At 38.4% G+C, this 20,840-nt stretch overlaps 1 protein-coding gene across 1 annotated transcript in view; it reads right to left on the reverse strand.

Annotated features, from left to right (window-relative positions):
• Nucleotides 1–20,009, reverse strand: part of LOC107593149 (RNA-binding motif, single-stranded-interacting protein 1-like) — a 20,596-nt gene extending 587 nt beyond the window's left edge. Inside the window, exons 1-13 of the mRNA XM_016282756.1 lie at nucleotides 19,722–20,009; nucleotides 14,627–14,814; nucleotides 9,123–9,156; nucleotides 6,777–6,934; nucleotides 6,585–6,664; nucleotides 6,361–6,467; nucleotides 5,232–5,278; nucleotides 3,811–3,898; nucleotides 3,654–3,704; nucleotides 3,306–3,416; nucleotides 3,040–3,190; nucleotides 2,916–2,919; nucleotides 1,230–1,343 (exon numbers count right to left, since the gene is read on the reverse strand). Coding sequence (XP_016138242.1) covers nucleotides 1,230–1,343; nucleotides 2,916–2,919; nucleotides 3,040–3,190; nucleotides 3,306–3,416; nucleotides 3,654–3,704; nucleotides 3,811–3,898; nucleotides 5,232–5,278; nucleotides 6,361–6,467; nucleotides 6,585–6,664; nucleotides 6,777–6,934; nucleotides 9,123–9,156; nucleotides 14,627–14,814; nucleotides 19,722–19,775 — 1,187 coding nt within the window. The 5' untranslated portion in view covers nucleotides 19,776–20,009. The remainder of the gene's footprint in view (nucleotides 1–1,229; nucleotides 1,344–2,915; nucleotides 2,920–3,039; nucleotides 3,191–3,305; nucleotides 3,417–3,653; nucleotides 3,705–3,810; nucleotides 3,899–5,231; nucleotides 5,279–6,360; nucleotides 6,468–6,584; nucleotides 6,665–6,776; nucleotides 6,935–9,122; nucleotides 9,157–14,626; nucleotides 14,815–19,721) is intronic.
• Nucleotides 20,010–20,840: the final 831 nt, after the last annotated feature.

The following is a 20,840-nucleotide window of genomic DNA, read 5'->3' on the forward strand; positions in this document are numbered from 1 at the left end:
TCTTAAATAACTTCCAGGCTAACTAACGTTTTAATGCATCCTTCAGAACAAAAATTATGACAAAAATGTTAGTTTGAATAAAAATTATTCTTCGGTAGTTGGTGCCAATAGGGTCATGGGCCGCGCGATAAACATGTAACTCAGTTGTGCTTTTGGCGTCCCGAGTTCGAGTCCCGGCTTGGATACCTTTCCCGATCCCGTCCTATTCATTTCTCTCTCCCACATCACTTCCTGTTAATACTTAACCGTCCTATCAAAATAAAGGATAAAATGGCAAAAAAAATAATAATAATTATCCCCAGGTAAACTTTTAATTAATCATCTTTTAAACTCAGTGCAGCTGCTTTTGGATTTACCTAATTTTTGTCCATTTGCATAATTGATTCTGTTAACACTCAGCTGTTTTGAAACAATCTGTTTTGTATAAAGCGCTAAAATAAACATAAAGGTGTCTTTAAGATGTGCAGGTCATTGCGTTGTTTCCTTATTGCAACATGAGCATATTAAGCAATATACAAATCTCACCTGCTTGACTGTTATCATTCTTAAAAATGAAGATTTTTACCATGAAAAAATATGTTTAAAAACTTTTTTTTTTTAAATGATTAAGATTGTACAGACATTTATTCAATGAAAATGCTATTACATTATCACACCATGTGACTTGTTTTTAATACATACTGAAAGAAATTACTATGTTTTTTTTTTTATTATTACTTAAATTAATACATTATTAATACATATTTAATATAGGGTTTAAATGTAACAATACATTTTTATGTTTGCTAGATTTATAATTTTTTTAATATAAGTTAAATATGCTGGATATTGCTAGATATATTTATTTTCCCTCTTACTTTCGTGTTTCAGAAAGGCGGAGCATAGAGGAGAAACAATAATATACAGTATGTGGAAAATAATGTTTTTTTTAACCTTAAACCACATAAACACATTTCATTACACCAAATACACAAAATAATGTTCTTTTTAGCAACATCATATGACCCCTTTAAATAAGTTCCAGGCTAACTAACGTTTTAATGCATCCTTCAGAACAAAAATTGTAACATTTGATTTTGTTTGCTTGATGTAATTGTCTGATTTTTTTATAGGTTCAATTATTCTGTAAAATATAAATATCTTCTGTGGAGGAGGACAAAAAATCTTAGCATCACACTATTGAACCATGTTACAATATTTGATAAAGACAAAAACATAAAATATATTGCTTGTTCTCTGTGCCACTTGCTGGTTTCGCTGGATGAGAAAGCTCTCTCTCCAGTCTTTTCTGCCTCTGTTCTGCTAGCAGTGCTTCACACTTGATGTGTTTCTGTTCCTGCTCCCTGTGAAAGAGAGAAGTCAAGTCAAGTGTGAGATTACCAATAGGTTTTAAAAAGCCAATCAATTCTGCAGTTGGCTCAAACCTGCTTTTGTTGTGTTTTGGGTCATCGTCCATTTGTACTATGAAGCGCCGTCCTATCAACTTTGCTCCATTTGACTGAAAACAACTGTCTGTTTCACTTGTATGGAGAGATCCTTTGACCGCATGATGTGGGTTCACAGCAACAGCTTCCAAATGCAAATGGCACACTTAAAATCAACTCCAGACCTTTTGTTGTCAAAATAACAAAGGAATAGTCCACATCTGTCCATGAATGGCTTTTGAGTCAACTGTCCAATTAGGTCCCTACTTATGGTCCCTTGAAAAAGGGGGGAGGTGTGTGTGTGTGTATGTGTGTATATATATATATATATAATTCAAACATATTTAAATAATTAAAATCTAGTCCATAATCTTCTGCAAAAATGCATACGATGCCTGACATCTAAAAGAATTTCAATCATATACAAAAAAAGTAACATTATTTGATACTACAACAGTAAAGTGATTACTTTGAGGTAGGTTTTTATTAATATGACTTATTTTTCAGTGTAACAACTGCCCCCAAACACTTACAATCACCTCCACCAAGGGCGCAATTGTAACACTCTGACTTCTTGTATTCTTATTAGTGAAAAATCAATCAATTGTATTATTAATTAGTGAACCTATATTTGTTTCTTGTATCAAAAATACATGGAAGAAATATAGGTGTAGCTATATTTCAAGTGTCTGTAAGCTATGAGGAAAATCTATGAAAAAAAATATTACAATTGCCCCCGGTCTCCCCCATATTTTTCTGAAACCGATTACATTAATAGAGCTGATTATGAATAATGGTATCAAAAGCAACATCAGCACAGTTGGGATGTGTAGAAATAGAAACACATTGATCGAGCACATTAACATGACAGTGCTATTGTGCTTACCTTGCAAAAGCTGTTTCTTCTTTTACTAATTTTAGCTTTTCCACAAACAAATCCTTAGTTCTGAAACATGACAACATGAACCTATAAGCACCTGGCAATCAAGGTTTACAGTATATAAGCTAAAACTGGATTATTTAAAAGCATGGCTTTAACATATGACAATGTAAAAGTAATGACTATTGTTTGGCCTTCAAAGGATTTGAATCAAGGAAAGAGGCGATATAGAATTGGCCCAGTCTTGTTTTGACCTGAGCTCTCTTTGGGACATACATTACCATTTACAAGTTTGGGGTCAGTAAGGTTTTATTTTTTTAAAAGAAAATATTACTTTTATTCAGCAAGGATAAATGAACTTGCTATTCGTCAAAGAATCCAGAAAAAAAAATTATAAGAAATGTTTCTTATTAGAACGATTATTGAAGGATCATGTGACAATGAAGACTAAAAATGCAGATTTGCCATCTAAGGAATAAATTAAATTGGAAAATATATTCACAATATTACTGTTTTTCTTTTTTACTCTATTTTTAAACTTAAAATAAATGTTGCCTCAGAGAGCATAAAAAACTTCTATCAAAAAAATTTTAAATAAAATAAAATCTCACCGACCTAAAAATAAAGGTTTATACATAGAATCTTCTAAATTTAAAAAGCCCAATCTGACATTAAAAATACACTTCACTTCAGATAAATTCTCTAAAAAGCTTTTTAAGCTAGAACTGGACCAACATCTAGACAATTCAGAAGACTGTAGCAGCCGTGGTATAACTGTCATTGATAACCTGAGTGTGGGACTGACCTCAGGAGGGATGGCAGAAGGCTGAATGTGGGCATATTGAGGAATGTAAGCTCCTGACATTCCTGTGTTGGCAGGAATAAACTGCAGGAAAGCAGACCGATGTGGCTTTATTAAAAACACAGGTGTAAATATTACTTATTAATTAGAAAAAACGCTTGTGCCATATATTAGTGCAATCTGTGTGAGAGGATCATACGGTCGCAGTGCTGCCCAGAGAGAGATGGCCCATCTGCTGGGTGAGGGGAGCCAACATAGCGGAGGGCTGCAGTGACATGGGATGCTCCATAGAGGGCGACAGAACAGCTCCCTGAGTCAAAAAACAGAGTACGACAATCATAATCAGCAACTACAGAGAAAGAGCCAGAAATCCAGCTATTAATATACATCTGCACTAAATAAGAGAGAAATTTTGCCCACAATAGGGCAAAAACGGGAAACACAACTCTTTATGACTAGTTTAAGCAGTATTGTTTGTGAGTCATCTCCTTGTTTGGAAGGAGACGTGAATAAAAGGAGAGATGCAGAGAGAATCTTTTGGCCTTACCGGGTGTTGCATGATGTAAGGCTGATGTGGCATCCATGAAGGATTCTGTACCTGGAGACACAAGCACAGATGTTAGCCAGGAAGCAGGTGCTGGTCAGAAACACTCACATCAACACCATGTGACCGTGAAGATGAAGTAGAAGATAAAGAGCTGTACTTGGTATGCAGAGATGGGAGAGATGTATGGGGACACTCCTGGCTGAGCCATTAACCGGTTCCCCATGGCATAAGGAGCAGCATAGTACCTGTAGCATCAGGATACAGTGTTTGTGAGGCTCTATATGAAATCTGCACATCATTTGAACTATATAATGGCAATTACACAATGCACAAAAACATCTTTTAATTGGACCTATTTATGATTTCACCAAATTAAAATCTGTGATCAAATTGGCCCTAGTGAAAAATGTATTTGAAATACATTTATTTCATGCTAAGTACACTACAAAAACATGTACATATTTAAGTGCTTGATAAAAATACCCTGCAACTGTACTTTTAGTATACTTAAAGTCTGCTAAACTGGAACAACTAATTTTGTACTTAATGCACTTCAATTGTGCGGAAGTAGTGCTGAAGTCCAAGAAAAATGTATTTGAAATACATTTATTTCATGCTAAGTACACTACAAAGACATGTACATATTTAAGTGCTTGATAAAAATACCCTGCAACTGTACTTTTAGTATACTTAAAGTCTGCTAAACTGGAACAACTAATTTTGTACTTAATGCACTTCAATTGTGCGGAAGTAGTGCTGAAGTCCAAATGAAGATATACTGAAGTATATCTGATTGTGCTGAAGTGGAACTATTGCAAGTATACTTCAGGTACACTTTAAATATCTTGCATTTAAAGACCAATATTATTCAAAGATCATACAATCCTCATTAATAGTGATATAAAAACACATTTCAGGCTTAATATTAAGAAATGTGCATTGTGCACAAGTAATACTCCAAATAAAGTTGCATTATGATTTAATTATGATATCAGTAAGTCTAGAGTGATATGTCAGTAAATATGTTAATAGATTGAACTATACTTAGTATGAAACTAGTGTATTTGAAAAGTATTGCTTTTTTACTAAGGGGTACAACATGGCCATGACTGAACTAAAGCAAGGGTTTTAATTAGTACAGCGTGCTCATGATTTAACTAAAATGTGGGAACAAATCAGTGCAAAGTGGCCACAATTTAACTTAAAAACAGCAAACAAATTTGTACAATGTGATCTCCATTTAATTAAAACAAGGGAGCAAATTAATACATCGTGGGCTCGACTGAACTAAAACAAGGGGGAAAAATCAGTACATCTTAGCCACAATTTAATTATAACAAGGGAATAAATTAGCACAACATGGCTATGATTTTACGTAACATGAGGGAACAGATTAGTACAACATGGCCACAATTTGACTAAAACTAAGGAAAGAAACTTGTCATTTGTGGCCCTGATAATTTTTTTGCGCATATCACATGCAGGGCTCTATAGAATATACATTATTCTATATTATAGTAGACAATATACATTATGCATATTAGTGAGCAATTTAAGACATGTTCAAGCTGTTCTTACCTATTCTGAAGGGCGGTGTTAGGGTCATAGGTCAAGGTCATTCCACTCTAAAGAAAGCAAAAGAAAAGTTGAACATTACTGGCTTCATACACATGATAAAGGCAGTTTCACTTTACAATTAAAGGATTAGCTTACTTCCAGAATAAAAAATTCCTGATTCCTGAATTTACTTACCCCCATGTCATCCAAGATGTTCATGTCTTTCTTTCTTCAGTCAAAAAGAAATGAAGGTTTTTGAGGAAAACATTCCAGGATTTTTCTCCATATAGTGGACTTCAGTGGTGCTCAACGGATTGAAGGTCTAAATTGCAGTTTCAGTGCAGCTTCAAAGGGTTCTACATGATCCCAGCCGAGGAATAAGGGTCTTATCTAGCGAAACGATTGGTTATTTTCTAATAAAAAAAAATTAAAAAAATTGATATACTTGGAAAGGCATATTTATATACACGTATCCATCTCATTTTCTCCAACTTCAAAATTGTCCGACATCATTGTTTTACCTTTTTTTGTAGAGGGCGTTTGACTTTCTTTGCATGTTAACTTTGTAAACACTGGGTCGGTGCTTCCGCCTACGTCACGCAGGACCTTTCCAACATGATTACATAATGTGTGAAGTCAAGATGAAAATGGCCAATCGTTTCGCTATAGAAAAGAGCCTTATTCCTCGGCCTTTGAAGCTGCACTGAAACTGCAATTTAGAGCTTCAACCCGTTGGCTCCCATTGAAGTCCACTATATGGAGAAAAATCCTGGAATGTTTTCCTCAAAAACCTTTATTTCTTTTCGACTGAAGAAAGAAAGACATGAACTTCTTGGATGACATGGGGGTGAGTAAATGATCAGGAAATTTTTATTCTGGAAGTGAACTAATCCTTTAACATTTAAAATATGTTAATAATCAGATTTAAATGGTTGGAAACCAAACAAAGTGTGACGTATGATGTCATGTAAGAATGGCTCATTTTGCTTCAAGCCACAAACACACATCCATTCACCTGCTATCACGCCCCACACACACACACACACACACACACACACACACACACACACACACACACACACACACACACACACACACACACACACACACACACACACACACAATTATAAACAGGACTTACTAGTCTCACCTCGGCGTCTCGTGTCCAGGTTCGTCCATTGGGGATGTATTTCACCTGACTCTGTCTCTTCTTCTGCCCGCCGTCAGCAAACTTACACAGCAATGGTTCTGATGCACCTGTAACACACACACACACATTTCACTTACAGTACAGTACAGACTATATAATCTATAGTCTCTAGCCTACATATAGACTATATATGCATTGTAAAGAACATTGTGCCGAACACTCACCCAGCATCCCAGAGGAGGACTTAATGAATTTCCCATTGAAGTGAGAGATCACGGCGTCGCACTTCTCTGTTGATTCCATCCTTAAAATAGAGCGAGAAAATTGAACATTTCAGAACATATCCACACAAATAGCGTATATCTGACACTGATTCACACATGAACACACAAAATCAGTACCCAGATGTCACTGACCTGGCAAAACCCACTCCCCGACTCACTCCGTTAGTGTCACGGAGGATTCGGGTGGAGACGACCTGTCCAAAAGGTTTGAGTAGGTTCTCCAGCTCCTGCTCATCCATGGACACGGGCAGGTTGGACAGGTACAGGTTAGTCGGGTCCTGCTCCTGTTGCTGTATTCAGAAAACAAAACACATGGCACATTACACGCATTATTAAGCATCCTTCATGCGTCTATTCAGATGATAACAGTCACTGTGAGGCTTGACTTGAGTCCAAACACATCATCTTAAATGTACTTTGTGTAAATGGTCAAAGTAAGCATTTCTTGTTTTTTTTTCTTTTAGCTTGTAAGCTAACCTACTGTTCATGTAGCACACTGCTAACTGATTAGCCTGCTAGCGGTGGTTGTGAATGAATGAATGAAATGCATTTGTCCGTGTTTCTCTCCGTCTCGAATCGCGCTCACGCAAAGCGATTGAGAAACAGTGTCTCTTCCGCGGCTTGGTACACTTTCAACTCGTTTTTGAGTCTCGAGCAAGATTGTACGACATTCGCATTACATGATTTGACTGATTTTTACGTAGAAAGGGCGACAGCGTACCGCATTAAAAGAAATTATCATTCATGTTTTAATAACCGCTGGCCAAATTGAAAAACGAAACTAAAATTAAATAATTTTTGAGAGCAAGGGGGCCCCCTGATGTTTCGGGGGCCCTACGCAGCTTGCATATTTTGCGTATGGGGAGAATCGGCTCTGAATATACCTACTTGCGTGCATGGCGGAGTTCTGCCCCGATCACATAATTTAAGATCTGGGGGCAGAAAATCTATACATTTATATCATTTTATATAGTTAATCAATATCACACGAAGAGTGCCATTTTTTTTTTCAAAAATCAGCATGATTACAAATCTGATATTGATTCAGTAAACAATAAGTTAATATTAAGAGACTTACGTTTTAGTCACCATATTGCCAGTCTTTGCCCAATTTCGCAGACAAAAATAATTCCAAACACAGCCATCACAGCACCGTTTTGCATCTCTGAGCTACATGACGGTGTTTTGTTCCTGAATGAATCAACCGTTTAAATTATTCGGTTCAATCGCAAGGACTCAATTAACAGTGACTTGCTGCTACCTACTGGCCGTTTTAATTTCACATTTAAAGTGCCCCTATTATGCCATTTTCAATATTGCCTTTCATGCAGTGTGTAATGTAGCTGTATGTGAATGTAAACAATCAACAAAGTTGTAAAGCCGAAAATGCACGATAAATAAAGTTATTGTCTCCCAAAATAAAGAATCGACTCTCTACAGCCCAAACGAGTCGTTAGTAATTCGAATCCTACTTCCGTGACGGCTACACTTCATGGGGTAACACTTTTGCATAATTCCCGCCTATGTACTACGTTGGCCGGCAGCGAACAACTTGACCCCGCCCACAAACAAGTCATTTTACTGACGATTGCTTCTCTAATCTCGGGGAGTTAAAAAAAACAAATCACGGGGAGTTCAACGCAGGATTCACTAAACGCTTGCTCTTGAAAGATGGCTCAGATGGTTTATTTGGACCAGCTGGCTCCACTGAATCACAAGTATGATAAATAATAGATGTTTATATTTTCTATTGAGCGTTCAAAGTATGGAACTATGGCAATAGGCATATCGTTTCCGACACGCACTGTACGCGATAGACCAATCACAAAAGACTGGGCCATCTGACCAATCAGAGCAGAGTAGGCTCATGGAAAGGAGGGTTTTAGAGAGACTGAATCTTAGAAATGCTTTGAATGATTCGTTTGAGAATCGCTCGAAAATTAGGTGATATTAAATGCATATTTTGAGAAAACGAAAGCGTTTTTTTACCTTGCATGCATGTAATCCTATTGTAGGAGACTCCCAAAACAATATTAGGAACCTTAAAAATGGCATAGTAGTGGCACTTTAAAGTATCTTTTCATTTTTTAAATAATTTCAAATATCAGTATTCAGCGTTAAAATATCAAAACATTACTTATGCATTTGTAAGTGTAGATTAAAGCATTCCATGTTACATGTGCATGACCGTGAAAATACATCTAAATGTCACTTCAGATGCAACTTCTGCAAAGATGAATTTCGTTTATATTGATTTAATTTGTTTGGTAATAGCCTAAATGTATTATTATTATTATAATTGACTGATTAAATGTAAGAATTTGACTCAAAAGATGATGCACACTTTTAGAAAAAAATTATTTTTAAAGGTAAAAATGCCCATAAAAAGGTAAAAATCTATTTAAACTTATTGGAAAAGAATAATTTTTATCACTGCTGTGAACTGACCACACAGAATAAGAAGAATATCAAAAAATGTAAAATGGCTTTGGTGGACACGATTTTACCATATCTGCTTACAGACAGAGACAACAAGTCAGTCAATGTGTCAAATGACACAACAGCACAGGAATTCATGACCTGCAGGACATGAAACACAAGATCTACCATAATCCGAGCTGAGAAAAAAATAGCACCACCCAAAAGAGCTCTCAAAGTCTGTTCGAGGCGCATTTAATTCAGAAACAAAGATATATATATATATATATTTATTTATTTATTTATTTTTCATTTTACTGAAAGTACGATAAAAACAGTAATATTGTGAAATATATTTAAAATTTAAAATAACTGTTTTGTATTTTAATATATTTTAAGATGTAATTTATTCTTGTGATGAAAAAGCTGAAATTTCAGGATCATTACTCCACAGTCTTCTGTGTCACATGATCCTTCAGAAATCCTTCTAATATGCTGATTTGCTGCTCAAGAAACATTTCTCATTATCAGTGTTGAAAATGGTTGTGCTGCTTCATATTTTTGTGGGAACTTCATATTTTTTTTAGGAAGTTAAAAAGCATTTATTTGAAATAGAAATATTTAGCAAAATTATAAATGTCTGCTATAAATGTTTGACCAATTTAATGCATCACTGATGTATAAAAAAGATCTTACTGACCCCGAACCTTTGAACTGAACTGTTTCAAGTGCCAAAAAATAAATGTATTCTCATGCCGGCTTAGATTTATTGATGTCTCTCTCAGGAAGGCTGCGCAGGAAAGAGCCGTGACAGTAGTGCTGACTGGAAAGAGCTGTTTTTCATTCACCTTCACCGAGGGCTGCTGAAATTTAAATACGCTCATATATTTATAATCCTTTTCCTGTGTCATTAAAACTCTGGCTGAGATTAATACATATTTATTCAGCGTGACGTTTAGCAGAGCTGCATAAGCAAATGCTAAACAACATTTTGGGGCGCGTCCTGGGCCATGTCGTAAGAGAGGGAAAAGCGGAGCCAATCACATTTCACACACAGATCACAAGACTCCACGCGCCAGAGGGCCGCGCGACCTTGGCCTTGACCCACACGCTCCAGCAGGGAGGCCCCATTTCCTGTCCCCACCGCCAGAATTCTGTCAGCGGCTCCCAGAGCGAGGCTGTTTTTCAGCCTGATGCGGATCAAGGCAAATCAATCCGCGGCTCTGCCGTGAACGGTCACTCTCTGTGATTAAAACGGCTCCGGAAAGCGAGGTTACCATGTCACCGCAATACCTCAAAGCTGAACGGACACATTCCTCATGGTTTTAACCAAAATATACGGTTGTGATTATAACCGCGAAGTCTGTAGTATTGTGTTTAGTTATATGTACATATGACCTCAGCTTCACTTTTAACCAGGATACAAGCCAAGAGGATTATGGGCCCCCCATCTGACTCTTTACAATTAATTTGAGGGATTACCATGGAGATGATCCCGGGGGCAGCGAGGGGTAAATTAACCCACGGTGGGAATGTTTGAAAGGAATACACGCGGGATCGGAACGCCTCTGCACAAACAAGCGCTCTCGCGTGGATATAAACACACACGCACGCACGCACGCATATATGTTTGTACGAAAGGGGACGATGATTCGTGATAGCATTAGCAAATATTCCATTGTGTTCAGCAGGATGAAATTAGTAACAGCAGTCTCGCAATATTTTAGGGAACTAAGCAAGTAGGCATGGGCCGATTACCGGTTTCAAGGTATACCGCGATTTGAAAATGTCACGCTTTTAAAACCGCTAATATTTTCCGTTATACCGTTCCTGCGGTATGTGCTGTTTTTCATGTCTCCTCAAAGACTGAAAGTGTAGGAATCCCTCAGGTTGAGTAGATAGTAACACGCCCCCTCCCCCTCCTGTTGGTGCGAGCGAGCGGTCAGTCACGTGTGTATGACGGCCAAAGGAGCTTCCTCTGGAACTTACGTGATCGGCAGCCGATCTCTGTTCTGGACTTGCACAAACTGCGTTGCAATGCATATCATTTTCCAAATGTCATTTATGTGAAAATATTAAGTCTGTAAACGCCCGTTAACAGAGGCCAGAGACGCTGAAGACGGACGCACAAAGAAAAATACTGTAGCAGGCAGATCACTCACTGTTCATGATGCACGAACTATTGGAAGAAAATCCTAAATATTGATTTGGGGTTTATATGAATGTGTTTCTGAGGGGAACGGACTGTCTTCAGAAACGTTTAGATGGTATTTTCTTTTCATCTCGTATAATTCACATTAAAGGGGTCATATGATGCGATTGAATTTTTTCCTTTCTCTTTGGAGTGTTACAAGCACTTGGTGCATAAAGAAGATCTGTAAAGTTGCAAAGACTAAAGTCTCAAATCCAAAGAGATACTCTTTATAAAATTTCAGAGTCAGCAACATCTACCTAAAACGGCTCGTTCTAACACGCCCCCACATATCTACCTCACTATGTGGGAAGATTTGCATAACGCCGCCCAAATGTTCACGCAAAGGAAGAAGGCGTAACTTTTAGTCTCACCTCAGCTCACTCTATCCCGGCCTCAGCGCACACTAAGCCGGGGCTTCCCCTCACGCTAGGCCGCTGTGTTTTTCGTTGTGAAAGCGAAACTACTTTGTTTGGTCGAATCTGCGTCGCATTCAGAGCTTCTGCTGTTTGTTTCATTCAGGCATGTAGAATAATTTCACAAAGCTAGTCAGAACTTTCTGTTTTTGCTTCAAATTGGGTTATTATTAAATAAAATTATGTATATGAAATTATATAAATAAATTATATGAAATGATATTGTATATGAATTATATAACTAAAATTAAATAACTGTACTTACAGATTTAGGTTAATATTAATGTCAGTCTTTATTTTTCTTTTTTTTTAGGGCAGCAGCAGCTCTAGCAGCAAATCAACCATCCACATCAAAAGCTGCAGGACAGCCCACATTTCAGAAACAAATCAAAGAAAAAATAAACAAATAATACTGTTCCAAATATTCTGTATGTTGCTCAAAATATATTGTGTTCAGGTTTTATTTTTTTTTTTTAACCAAGACATTTAAAATGAACACATTTTAGAGTTGTAACAACAATACCGTGAAACCGTGATATTTTTGCTTAAGGTTATCATACCGTCAAAATCTCATACCGGCCCATGTCTATAAGCAACGCACAAATGTTTGGTAACTAAACCCCTGACACCGTCTGCAGATCCGATCGACTTGTGACTTTTCCTGCGCTAGTAACTGCTGAAACATAGCTGCTGGCCTACTACTGCAGGCAGAGCGTCTGTTATGAACCAGCGGATCTCAAACAAACACTCATTGGTGTGTGTGTGTGTGTGTGTGTGTGTTACAAGCTTCAGAGGAGGTGAGAGAGAAGAACTTGTGTAGCATAACCAGAGGAGAAAACCTTCAAATTAAAAGCCGACACTTGACGTTAAAAATATCTGATTAGTTTCAAGTTTCTAGTTTATACAGACAAAATGAACAAATACAATGTAATTCTTTTAAAACCGCCATGCTATAAATGCTAAATAATTTAAATAAATATTAAATAAAGTCAGCATGACATGAAAACATGAGTTCCGCAAGTAAAATCATATTCATTTTTGTCCTTTAGGGAAGTGGTTTTTAACAACAATTACTGTAAGATTCAAGGTTGTAATTGATGCTTACGCTATAGCATTATTTTAACTTATTTTTTAAATAATCATGTTCAACAGGAGAATTCCTGGTGGAAAAGTACATTACCCCTAATTATGCAAAGAACTAAAAGAACTCCCATGACGTAATTGAGTCGGTCTCCCTACACTCTCAAACTAAAATATTTGGATACATATGCATATTTATTTCAGCATCTTTAAATTAACACTTTAGATAGTTTTAGGTCTAACATTAGTTTTTAGGTACAGAAATTGAATAAAGTAATGAAATGTAAATAGCATTGGATATTTGACTGTATAAATTAAAAATTAATCTTTAGTTTATTAAAGTTACAAAACCTATTCAATCAAGAGCAGTGAGTGATTTCTTTGTTGTTGCTGTTTGATTAATATTAAGAAAGTGCTGTCACTTTAAGACACTGTAAGTACATTTAGCCGGCTATGTCTGCTATAGGATACTTACCAAGATGAGCATTTTGACATAATTTCTGTGTGAATTTGTCTATTTAAACACAATACTTCAGAGAGAGCTTAATATTTGCGTGCGTTCTGAGGCACGGGTTTGCTCGCTTCGGATGAGCGCGCTCACAAATCTTCTCACTGTGCACGCGAGCTCGCGTCCTCTAGCTCTTAAATGTTTAAACTGGCAAAGCTTACATGAGTTTAGCTTAAACACAGATATCAACGTGTGCTGTTCAGGTCTCATCTGTGCGCGTGCGCTATCAGCACCCGGGTGATGACGGAATAAATGCTCATATTCCAGCATACAGCATTCGCATTGAACAAGAGTGAATGGTTTGTCCATGTTTTTTTTTTTCCATCGCTGATGTTGTAATGTATTTGGAAGCCAGAATGCGCATCCATCAACAGAAACATACATTAGCCGAACCCTGTTTGTTTTACGTGTTATTTATAGCAAAACATATATTACAGATGCGTTGTCAGATTTAAGTTGAACTGCGGTCCTAGTGTGTGCCGAACCGTGTGTGGAGAACCGTACGGTTCGATTTTTTTCCGCGAACAGTTCCACCCCTAGTACATATTATTCCGAACAAAACAATTTTCGTCTTTGTAATCCTTACTTGCTACGCCTCTGAAGCGACTATCATTTTTCAGCGGATGCCACAATACCTCTTATTTTATCCACCAACATTCTCCATTGGGGTAAGCAATGTCCACTTCTCATGATCCAATCAATTCCTAATAAATATAAATCAAGCACCGGCCTTTTTTTGCTAAATATCCCATTTCACTAATAAATACATATGATGACAGATGTCAAATCATTGAATATCATTTTAGGCTGACTTAAAAAAAATGCAGTTTAAATCAAATTCTGTATAAAATGTCTATTCCAAGTCGAGAATAGAAAGACATCACTTATTTGCAAATATAAACCAGAACGAAAATGCAAAACCTACTTGGGCATAGCATTGTGGGATACCATGCAGTGTAATTGAAAAAGTTCTATGCTATGTTTTTTTAAATGAAATATCCTGTTAAACTTGGAATCACATTAGATTATTTAAGTAAAATCGGAAAATTAGATCATGTGATAGACTATAATATCACTGACATGAGTGAAGTGGGTTTTACTGGTTATTAGTGGTATAGTCTTGTAAAAGCTGATTGTGGCGGATGTTTGCGGGGTAAACAGGGGCTCATCAGGGTTTATCCCAAAACTTGACCTAATTCTGACAATCTCACATGTTCAAGCTCTTAACAGACGCCAGCCCTGCTGTGCTGCAGAATCTCACAGCAACAGGAGAACAGAACAGGAACTGTATTTATTTGGTTAAATGTATATCCAAGACTCTAATTGACATGGCTGGTGATTTTGTCATGACATAACAGCCAATACTCACGGCTGGCAGAGCTTGACCAGGTCGTGATCAGTGGTTCCTGGCGGTAACCCGCGGATGTAGAGGTTTGTTTTGCTGAGTTGCTCCCAGCCGGTTGTGCTGCTGCTGCTGCTGCTGCTGCTGTTGTTGGTGCTGCTATTGGTGCTCGGGCTGGGCGGGGCCATCGGGAGGGTGGGCGGAGCAACAGGAGGCTGTCATGGGAGCGGAACAAAGATTTCATTGATTTGATAAATGGAAATGCATAGAAGATGACATCACATAATGGCTGCACTGAAACACAAAAATAGTGACTTCCAAAACAAACCATGGACACACTTCTCTTTCTTCTACACTATAAAGAAAATATCCACACTAATAACGTAAAAAGAAAATGCCCCCACCTCCCTCTACCCTCAAACACGCTGTGGCTTCACATGATGATATCTTTAACTTTATCTGTAGTAAACTGGTGTTATTATTACACAGTCAGTCATCGCCAGTGAGTCTGCCCACATCCACAGCTCCCTACAGTCTAATTCCCGTTAAAGCGAAGCACAAACAGGCCTAGAGGCACAGTCGGTACTTCAACTCTCATATCAGTCCAATCTACGCATTCTTCCAGAGCTGAATGTGTTGGGATTATTCCACTGGATGAAAGCCCATAAAACTCTGGAGAAGTTCCTAATGCGGCATCAGTTCCTTTCAACGTTTGCCACACGGCTGTGTGCAATGATTAAAGGGACAGTTCACACAAAAATGAAAATCATGGCATCGTTACACACCCTTATGTCGTTCCAAACCCATATGGCTTTCTTTTTTCTTCAGTGAATCACAAAAGGAGATGTTTTAAAGAATGTGCTGGCTGCTCTTTTCCACTCAATTCTAAGCAATGGGGTTGGAAGTTTTCAAGCTTCAAACAAGATGGAAAAGTATCATAAAAGTAGAAATGTAAACCGTAAATCTTAGACTTATCTTTGCTTGTGAATGAATTGTGTGATTTTTTTTTCCCCCAAACAAGCCTCGCCTCACAGCTAAAAATGTCATTGGTCATGTCAATCAGAGTGCCGACTGCCTGAATGTGCTGGCTGCTCTTTTCCACTCAATTCTAAGCAATGGGGTTGGAAGTTTTCAAGCTTTAAACAAGATGGAAAAGTATCATAAAAGTAGAAATGTAAACCGTAAATCTTAGACTTATCTTTGCTTGTGAATGAATTGTGTGATTTTTTTTTCCCCCAAACAAGCCTCGCCTCACAGCTAAAAATGTCATTGGTCATGTCAATCAGAGTGCCGACTGCCAACATAACGCTGAAACAAATTCTAACCTCTAATACTAACCTTAAAGCTGCAGTCCGTAACTTTTTTTGATGGCAGATTGTAATCAGAAAGGATTAGCCTGTGTGTTTATGAAACACATGTGACTGAAATAAAATTATATTCCAGTTTTAAATGTGCATCTGATTACAGATAGCCAACGTGTGATTACACAAGTTTTGTATTTTAAAAGAGAACCAGTTCTAAGGAAGAATAATTGGCTTTTGGGGTTAAAAGTGGTATGACAATTAGAAATTAGACTGTACAGAAATTGAAATCTACATGTATACATGTAGTCACGTAATGCTGATGTTGTTAGGGAAGTCCGGCAGGGATTGTAGGTGGGGGGAGTGAATGTACAGTGCTCTCTCCCACCTTCAATACCACGACTGAGGTGCCCTTGAGCAAGGCACCGAACCTTACTTACTGTTTGGATGACAATATCCAGTGAAAATTCTTATTTGGGTCATATATTCCAAGACGTAGGCTAGAATCTGTGATTCCGAAGTACAGTATCCACAAGCCACACATTAGATTAATCCGCGCTGGAGCCGTGCACAACCCACTTGCAAGGAAGATAATTCCGCAAATAACCGCGATGCAGGCGATGGCTGGGACAATAAATCGATGCATTGCAAATCGAGAAATGATTCTGCATCAATTCTGAGAGTTTACGAAGGCATCACGATTCGCTCTTGAATCGATTCTGAGATTAGTTTTTAACAGCAGATGGCACTGTGTGCTTTAGAAATAGCCGTATTCTGCTTGCTTCCAGTTCCTTACACACGCACCACTTGAACCTAAAATAATCATTCATAAAGTTCCAAAAGGTTGAAGCGAATTACAAGGATGTTCACAGTGGGCTGTGTTTACATTAATCTCGCATCATAAAAGCCGATATGCAAGTACATTTAAACACTTACATTACTCATCCGAATGCACAAGCGCACTTCTTCATGAGCATTTGAGTGTACGGTTAAAAACTAGCCCAGAGCAGCATCTGCTGTTAAAAATTAAGCTCAGAATCGATTCGAGAGAGAATCACGATGCATTCTGAAAATCTCAGAATCGATCCACGAATTGCGATGCATCGATTTATTGTCCCAGCCCTAACGAGGACAATTCAGTATCAGTTCAGTAATAGACCATAACCGATTATAACGTACTGACGTCATTTGTCGCATACATGCTTTGTCGAGGTAACATACAATGGCGGAGGGAGGCAAAATGCAAGTGCGAGTAATTAAAAATGCTCCAACTACTTTAAAAGCCGAAAAACCCAATGAGAACCCAAAAATCTGAAAAAAAATCTGACTGCTTGTATTTACCGACAAAACTGTATACATGTGAAGTAAAATTGAAAATTGAGGATGCAGTGCATCGTCAATGCATGGTGATATCGAATTGAACCGAATCGATGACATGATAATCGTAATCGAACCGAACAGTGAGAACAGTGTAGGTTCACACCCCTAACTAAGAGATCGACTTGACCAATGAAATCGGCTAAAAAAAACATTCAAATGTGTTCCAGAACCAGGTCGTCCAGTTAAAAAGGCATTTTGTTATGAATCAATTTTTGGGCAAACTATTATTTTTAAAGATGAGAATACATCCTAAACCAAAAATCTTTAGAGAATTTACTGAGATATGTGGAAATTAAGCCTTTATTCATCTTTTAGTGCTTGTTGTGTATTCAATTGGGGTTTGAGTTTGACTCAAGTGTCTCATTACTAAACCGCATTACCGAACTCACCACAGAGGCACGTTCATTCATACTGTGAGTAGCGTTTTCATCCATAAATCTGCTTTAGCAGAGAGGAAGGAATGTTTTCCAGAGAAATATCACATGATGCAGGAGTGCTCTGGGATACAGGATGTGTGGGCCTCTCGCCCAGCCTGAGTAGTGGCCACCACAGCCCACATCACTGACTCACTTCCTTTTTTTTAGTCATTCATTAAAACGGCTCCATTTCTCCCAGCCGTCACAAAATGGCTGCCTGTTAAACATCAGCGGGTGATTGTTCACAGAACCAAATCACCGCAAAAGTGACGGCAAAACCTCAAAGCCACAGACACGGTTAGAAAACACAGTGGCTCTGGCTCTGAAACTATTCTTAAATGCATGCATAAAAGCGCATGTGAATAAGTGTGTGCTCACTTCTGTCTGGTTAATGGGAGTTCTCCGTTTTTGACACACTGACCCATTTTCACATGAGCGGCTCACACACTTGTGCGCTGAGGTGAAACTGGACTTGGCCCCATAAGCTTGTTAGCGCCTGTTAATTACTGAGGCAAGAGATCGAGCCACTTTTCCTTCCAAAACAGCGTGAAAATCACACGTTGAGAGAGATGGATGACTTAGAGCATTGTATAGCAGATTTATGGGAAGAATTAGTTGGAAAACACCCGAGGATCTCATGCAGCATATCCACAAAATGAAACGAGAACGGTGAACAGGACAGACAGATGGAGATCCTGTCCTAGTTTCCTCTTCAATCTGTCAAACAACTGTATAGCTGATCATTTTCACACATTTTCATGATTAAAATACATTGATTTCAAGTGCTGTATAGAAAGTGCTCACAGACTCACAGGGTACATGTCCAGTTTATCAACTGGGAAAATAACAAAGTCATGGGAAGGGTATCTAAGGCATAGAAAAAGCAATGGGAGAGGGAGAGGGAGAGGGAAGGGGGTCACATTCAATATCCAAGCCATCGCTCATACATCGGCGTGTCCCTTGGGTCCTGAGCTATGCGCTGTAGTCATCCTAGACCATATGGTTCCTATAAACTGTGAAATCCTGAAGCCCATGAACTCCTGCTGCCTCTATCACAGCCATCACTCTGAGCTCCACCACATGAGCGCCTATGCAAATGCATGTGTAAATGTGTGATCCATAAATTCGCACATCTACAGATTTGGAATGTACAAACAAGCAATGTTCAAATAGAATTCCACGGGCCACACCCTCTGTTGGCCCACCAATTGCTGGAAAACATTCTATTAACTCATGAATATTAATTAGGCAAAGATTCTTCAGAACCCACCCAAGAATCTCCTGACACAAGTTGCCATGGGAGACTTTCACCACAGGCTTCTCTCATCCTCATCTCCTGTCACTCATTAACACTGACTATGCTAATATTCATCTTCTTTTTAAAAAGACAGTTACTTTAATGGGATACTATAAGATATCTTTAACAAGTGCAATATGACAGGAGGAATTCACTGAACAACATGTCTGATGCATGTATGTGATAAATGAGTGCTAGTAAAATGAAATGACACTTCATTAGTCTCATTTCTATTTCTAGGCTCACTGTGACATCCCAAAGCAGGAAAAAGACACTTCCAGTTCCGTCAACAGACTTTATAAATATTGCATTGTGCAAGTGCAGACGAAGCGGTGTTGTGTAATACACCAAATTAACATAAATGGATAAGATTAACATCCAAAAAGCCCTAATGACGAAAGAACTCACGCAAAACCGAAACCAGTTACTTGAAAGGCAATGGTGGCATCTCAAATCACAAACGATCTGCCTACCTAGACCGCATTTTTTGGTATCATAGGTGCGTGCATCATTTTCGTCTATCATAATCCCGTTCCGAGTTAGCAAAGATCAAAAACGCCGCACGCTCCCTAAAATGCTGTCTAGGTAGGCAGCTCGCTAGATGTTGAGACACCGCCCAGAGGAAGTAAATACATTCTGTCCCAGGTAAAGGATCTACTGACCCACTGTGAGTCCATCATCCTGTAGTCTTTATCATCATTACCATTGCGATGTCTCACTTCACCTACCTGCTTTCGATATGACGGAGTTCTCAGTGGGTTGGACGTATTTGCGAAGATCATCCTGTATTCCCTTGTGTTATGTGACCCAACGATGAATTAAAAAAATCTACTCTCAAAATCAGTTGATATCAGGTTACAGTAGAGAGCTGTAAATTTTCCACATCGCACACTTCAATGTTGGCTCCGGAGTGAAGTGATAATCCGTGCTTTGAGCAGATAAAGGTTTCTGCTAAATAAAAACCTCGCTCTTGATAGATGCTTTATTCCCACCTTGGCTCGTCTGACCAGTTTCGGTAAATCGCCTGGTTCATTGATCTCGGTTCTGTTGCCCGCAGCGAAGACCCACCTACTGAGGAACGATCCATTCTGCAGTCAGGCGGCAGGGTGGTATCGTGTCTAATTAATCGCACGTGGCGAGTCTTTCCGACAGATACAACTAAATTATAAACATGCGTGATGTATCTAGCTGTATAAAACTAATATGTTTAAAACTCTGACACAAAAACAGACACAACTCGAGTGATAATTTGTTAGCGTCAAATGTCCCCCACTACTTGAGGTTTGGTTCAATCCCGCACGCATGCAACACATTCCACTACCTCGCCGTCAGATCCCATCTACAACACTCACAGCAGACTGTCCCACTATGGCCTGCGTTGAGGTCCATGCATACAGATACGCCCCAATTAACACTTTTATTAATATATTTGAATAATTAAAAGGTGCATTCAGTATTTTTTTGCTTATTTAAAAAGTTTCACTGATGTGTCCCTGTCTCTCTCTCTCTCTCTCTCTCTCTCTCTCTCACACACACACACACGATGCGCAAAACTCCGCATCTAAACAGTCAATAGCAAACACTTAAACTAATAACAAAACAGTAGCTGATTCAGAAGCGCCAGATTGTCATAGCAAAGTCAGAATTACCTCCTCTCCTAGGTTCACGAAACGGTCGTCCATAAAATGCATTGCTGTTCTGTTGTAAGTAATCTTAAAGATTCCTAAATGCATCTACTTTCGGAAGGCCAAATAAAGTGCTTTTGCTTTCGCCTAGAAACACACAGCGTCTCCCTGACATGCTGCTTCAACACTAACTGCGGTTACTGAAACCACGCCTTCTTTCTT

The sequence above is a fragment of the Sinocyclocheilus grahami genome, unplaced genomic scaffold (genome assembly GCF_001515645.1).
Source record: "Sinocyclocheilus grahami isolate Dianchi unplaced genomic scaffold, SAMN03320097.WGS_v1.1 scaffold165.1, whole genome shotgun sequence".
Taxonomy (NCBI): Eukaryota; Metazoa; Chordata; class Actinopteri; order Cypriniformes; family Cyprinidae; genus Sinocyclocheilus; species Sinocyclocheilus grahami.